This window comes from Cebus imitator, unplaced genomic scaffold (assembly GCF_001604975.1).
Source record: "Cebus imitator isolate Cc_AM_T3 unplaced genomic scaffold, Cebus_imitator-1.0 Scaffold87, whole genome shotgun sequence".
Taxonomy (NCBI): Eukaryota; Metazoa; Chordata; class Mammalia; order Primates; family Cebidae; genus Cebus; species Cebus imitator.
Genome location: NW_016107402.1, coordinates 3940008 through 3944653, shown reverse-complemented (window position 1 = coordinate 3944653; position 4646 = coordinate 3940008). Strand labels below are relative to the sequence as shown.

Below are 4646 nucleotides of genomic sequence, written 5' to 3'. Positions count from 1 at the left end.
TTTTTTTTTTTTTTGAGACACAGTCTCGAATTGTTGCCCAGGCTGTAGTGCAGTGGTGCAATCTCGGCTCACTGCAATCTCCACCTCCTCAGCCTCCCAAGTAGACGGGACTACAGGAGCCCGCCACCATGCCCGGCTAATTCTTTTGTATTTTTAGTAGAAACAGGGTTTCACCATGTTGGCCAGGATGGTCTCGATCTCCTGATCTTGTGATCCACCCAGCTTGGTCTCCCAAAGTGCTGGGATTACAGGCGTGAGCCACCACACCTGGCCCACATCCTACTGCTTTTTTACTCTCAGCTCTAGTGTCACTCTCCCCAGGAAGCCGGCTCTGATTCCCCAGATTAGGTTTGAGTGCCTTCTTTGAGCCTCCATGTACTCTGGGTGCTACTTAGGCACTTGTAGTGAGATTTTCTGTGTGTCTGAGACAGGACCCAGTTGTGCCTACTATCCCTGGGACCCTGGCACTCTGCACAGTCAGTGCCTGCCTGGCACTGAGTGATTCTCCCTTAGTGACTGCTGGTTAGAATTGAATACCCCTCCTCCACAAAGTATCCATTTGCCTCCCTCTGCTCATATCCTTCTTCTCCTGCCCTTCCTCTACAAATCCAATGGATTCATCAAAGCCAGGCTACAGAGCCACAGAGCCCTTCCACCATGAAGTCTTCCTTGATCTCCAGATTGCTAGAAGGTCAGAGCTGACAGACCCTTGAAGAGCATCCAATTCAACTATCATAGACAGTTGAGGAGGCTGAGGCTGGGGAGAGGGAAGCCCCCATTAGGGTTAGTGGGGTAGAGGCCATGATGGCATCCCACCTGGTCCAGGTAGGAGTTGGTACGGAGAGCGATGGTGATGGCGTTGATCACCAGCAGCACAGCCAGCAGCAGTTGGAAGGCAGGGTGTCGAAGCAGCTGCTTGATGAACATGCGAGTGATGAACTCCTGCACGTCCCAGGCATCCTGGGAGAGGGCAGGACGTTCCTTCAGGCAGGTGTCACCATAGGGAGCCTCTGCCTGGAGGATTGCTCTTAGAGAATGGGGGCCCCTGGGGCCCACTCTACTCGGGGGAAGTCATCTGAGAGTGGATCATGGAGTGGAGACATCAGTGTAGAGGTCACTATCTAAATGGCCACTAAAAGTGGATTACTATTAGAGGATCTTTGTGGAAGTCATTGCCAGAGAATCTTTTGGGGCTCTCTGACAGTGAAGACAATCATTATATAAGGGTTCCTACAGAGGGCACTGCCAGGGAGTTACTAACATACCATGGGCAGTCACTCAGGGATCACTGCTGGGGAGGGTCCTCTGGGAGCGTTTAGAGAGTAGAGGGGGCAGAGTTACCATGAGGGCCTGCTGCCCATGAGCACAGCTGCAGGAGGCCACTGTGGGGCGAGAGCTATCCTTACCACTTTGTTCATGACGTCCTGGCGGTTGATGAGCACCTGCTCCTCTGGCTGACCGTAGGACTCGTGAATGGTACTCTGCAGGACAGAGGGGCGGGCCCTCAGTGCAACTACTGCCTCTCCAAACTCCATATGGTTCTCCTGAGCCCTGCTCCACCTCGAGAGGACGGTATGGGCGTTCCACTGCTGCCGCTGGGCCTTTTCATTGTAAATCATGGTTGTTTAGTTTCTTCCTTCTCTTCAAAGAATCTTCTTTCCAAGTGGTCTCACTCCCCTCGTGGTGATATCACAGAGGCCTCTGTGACCTCCAGCTTTCTGCATTCTACTAAGGAATTCCAACCTGGAGAGAAGCTCTTCCCAGTGGCCCTCCTCCACATCCCACAGAAGTCTGGGGCTGCTGCAGGGATGCTGGGCTGGGGGCGGATGTCAGAGGCTGATGGGAGCAGGTTAGATCTGTGCAGCCTGGGAGGAGTCACAGGGACGTGTCCCTGCCTTGGATCCAGGGGCTGGAGGTGAGGCTGGCATGAGGAGTGGAGGAAATGTTTTCCCCAGGGCCTTCTCAGGGCAGACCTCAACCTGCACCCCTCCCCACCAGCTGCCTCATCCTACCTGCCCAGTCTCCAGCGCTGTCCCTACCACTTTTCCGTGCAAGGTGTGTTTCCCCATCTGCAAAGTGAGTTTCTCATTTTGTGCCCCCCCGGAAATGGGGTAGGAGATCACCATTAGCCTTCTAAGAGCTGGGGAGAGGTAGACATGAGTCAGAGCCCTCATTAGCCATGGGTCATCCACCTACCACCCTGGCAGGTTTGGAGCTCAGGGGCAGCCCAGGCCAATAGGCTGCACAAAGGGTCAGCCACCTATCCTCTGGCCAAGAGCACTCACTCCAGTCCCCTCTGGGGGGCAGATTTCCAATTCTAATACGAAAGTAAAGATACACATAGACTCATTTTTAGAAAAATTGACTTTATTTGGTTGGAAAGTGTCCCTCATGTAAAATAAAGAACACCTGTGCAGACCCAGTTTGGGGGAGAATTGCCAAGGAACTAGGGATGGGGGGCAGGTCTGTGTCCCCAGGGATGTGAGGATGAGGTGGAAGAATTTCTTCTTTGGCAAGGGAGGAGAGGGTGGCACAAAGCTCACTTCACTTTACCCAGTTCCAGGGGGGACAGGAGTGGGAATGATGGGGGCCTAGGCAGAGGGGTCAGCTCGGGGTGGGACCATGACTAGCAGTACCACTTCCCACCCTGAACAGAATCCAGGGATGCTCTGTTCTGGACATGTCAGAGCCTAGGGTTGAGGTGGCTGTCAGGTCAAAGGTCAGGAGCTAGGGTGCTGGCCAGGGTCAGAGGTCAGGAGGTTGGAGGTTGTTCTCTGGGGGTCAGAGGGCAGAGATGGGAGTGCTGAATCTTCAGGGTCAGAGGGCAGGGACTGGAAGGACTGTTCTCTGGAGTCAGAGGTCAAGACATAGGAGCTGCCTTCAGCCTGTGCCACTTCCCAAGCCCCCAGGCCCTCTGAGTACAGCTCCTGGTTCTGCTCCTTCCACTGGCGGAACTTCTCCCCAGTCAGCTCAGGGTCACCCAGTACTTCCTCCAGGACCTGCAGCTCCTGCAGCTTTGCCTATGTGGAGAGGAGGGGCTGAGGGACCACGATCACCCTGGGAAGTAGGCAGAGTCTGAGCTCCAACTGCACTCTGCAGTCTAGGGCCTGGAAGCCAGCACCTGGTCAGCATGGTGTGAGGAGCCTAGGTGAGACCCAAATCCCCACTTGGAACCTAGAACCTGGCCCAGTCCACAGCTGAGCCCATTGTCAGCTGCTAAGCCCAGAGTCCAGATCCGAGTCTGGAGTCTGGTGCCCAGGGTAGAGGTGAGAGCTGCAAACCAAAGCCTGAAGCCCGGAGCCTAGTCCCTTGCCGTGCCCAGAGCCCCCACCTAACCTTGAGTGTGCTCTGTAGCGCCCGCACACGGTGCGCTCTCTCATTGAGCTGGGGGTCTCGGTTGCGCCGCATGAAAGAGCTCCGACACTGATCCAGGGTCAGGTATGGCTGGCCCAGGGGGGACACACCACCCTGCCTCAGCCCCCGTACTATTCCTTCCAGTGCCTCTTCACTGCTGTCTGTGGGAGGGAGGAGCAGGATGAGGATGTGCTCCCCCAGCCCCCAGCCCAGCTCCCAACTCCAGTCCAGTACCTGTCAGAGAGCCAAAGGAGGTCCGTGGGCTGTGCTGTGTGGGGGTGGCTGCAGGTGACGTGTCTCCATGGAGGGGACTCCTAGCTTGAGCAGGGCTGGGCTGCAGACAGGGTGGAAAGCACAGAGGGTCTCCATCTGAGCTCCACACCCTGCTATTTACCCCCACCTCCTACCCCAGGCGGCCCCCTACTCACTGAGGCTGAGCGGGACCCAGCCTCATCGTCTGGGTCTTCTGCTTCCGTCTCACTGTAGCAGTCTGGGGTGAGAAGGAGCAGTTAGGGAACCCACAGGGTTTTGGGAGGCCAGAGAGTGGTCTAGAGCATTTGAGTTCTCAGCCCCCATCCCAGGAAAAACAGAGGCTCAGGTGAGGGTTCCTCCTGCTCAACCCCGTGAGACACCCACCTTCCTCTCGGGGTGGGGGGGCCCGGCCTGGAGACTGGTACTTGGAGATGCAGGTAATGAGATGACGCACCCACCTAGGGAGAGCAAGTGAGTCTCAGGGGGTTTCCATCCACTGAGGCCCTCCTGTATGCTGGGGGCTTTTTACCCACATCATCATCTAATGATCCTTGGAGCAACTCTGAGAGGAATGAACTCTTATGTACCCATTTTATGATGATGAAACAGGGAAGAGAAGCGAGTGCTGGCTATGTGTGGTGGCTAGCATCTGTTACTCCAGCGCTTTGAGAAGCTGAGGTAGGAGGATTGCCTAAGGCCAGGTGTCTGAGACCAGCCTGGGTAACATGGTAAATCTCATCTCCCCCAAAACTTTTTAATTAAAAAAAGAGATGCTGGGCATGGTGGCTCATGCCTGCAATTCCAGCACTTTGGGAGGCGGATCACAAGGTCAGGAGTTCAAGACCAGCCTGGCCAACACAGTGAAACCCTACTAAAAATAAACAAATTAGCCAGGCATGGTGGCCGGTGCCTGTAGTCCCAGCTACTTGAGAGGCTGAGGCAAGAGAATCACTTGAACCTAGAAGGTGGAGGTGTCAGTGAGCCAAGATCACACCACTGCACTCCAGCCTGGGCGACACAGTGAGAGTCTGTCGGGGCGG

The 4646-nt window shown here is 55.5% G+C and overlaps 2 protein-coding genes across 3 annotated transcripts in view; both read right to left on the bottom strand.

The window, feature by feature from the left end:
* The window catches only part of CATSPER4 (cation channel sperm associated 4), a 12750-nt gene extending 10706 nt beyond the window's left edge, over positions 1–2044 (bottom strand). For both annotated transcript variants that reach the window (XM_017534647.2, XM_037740683.1), the window contains exons 1-3: positions 2013–2044; positions 1407–1921; positions 817–960 (exon numbers count right to left, since the gene is read on the bottom strand). In XM_017534647.2, coding sequence (XP_017390136.1) covers positions 817–960; positions 1407–1619 — 357 coding nt within the window. In that variant the 5' untranslated portion in view covers positions 1620–1921; positions 2013–2044. The remainder of the gene's footprint in view (positions 1–816; positions 961–1406; positions 1922–2012) is intronic.
* Positions 2045–2349: 305 nt separating this feature from the next.
* CNKSR1 (connector enhancer of kinase suppressor of Ras 1) overlaps positions 2350–4646 on the bottom strand; it is a 12597-nt gene continuing 10300 nt past the window's right edge. The window contains 7 exon segments of the mRNA XM_017534646.2: positions 2350–2778; positions 2780–2809; positions 2811–3020; positions 3337–3515; positions 3589–3688; positions 3783–3844; positions 3991–4064. Coding sequence (XP_017390135.1) covers positions 2746–2778; positions 2780–2809; positions 2811–3020; positions 3337–3515; positions 3589–3688; positions 3783–3844; positions 3991–4064 — 688 coding nt within the window. The 3' untranslated portion in view covers positions 2350–2745.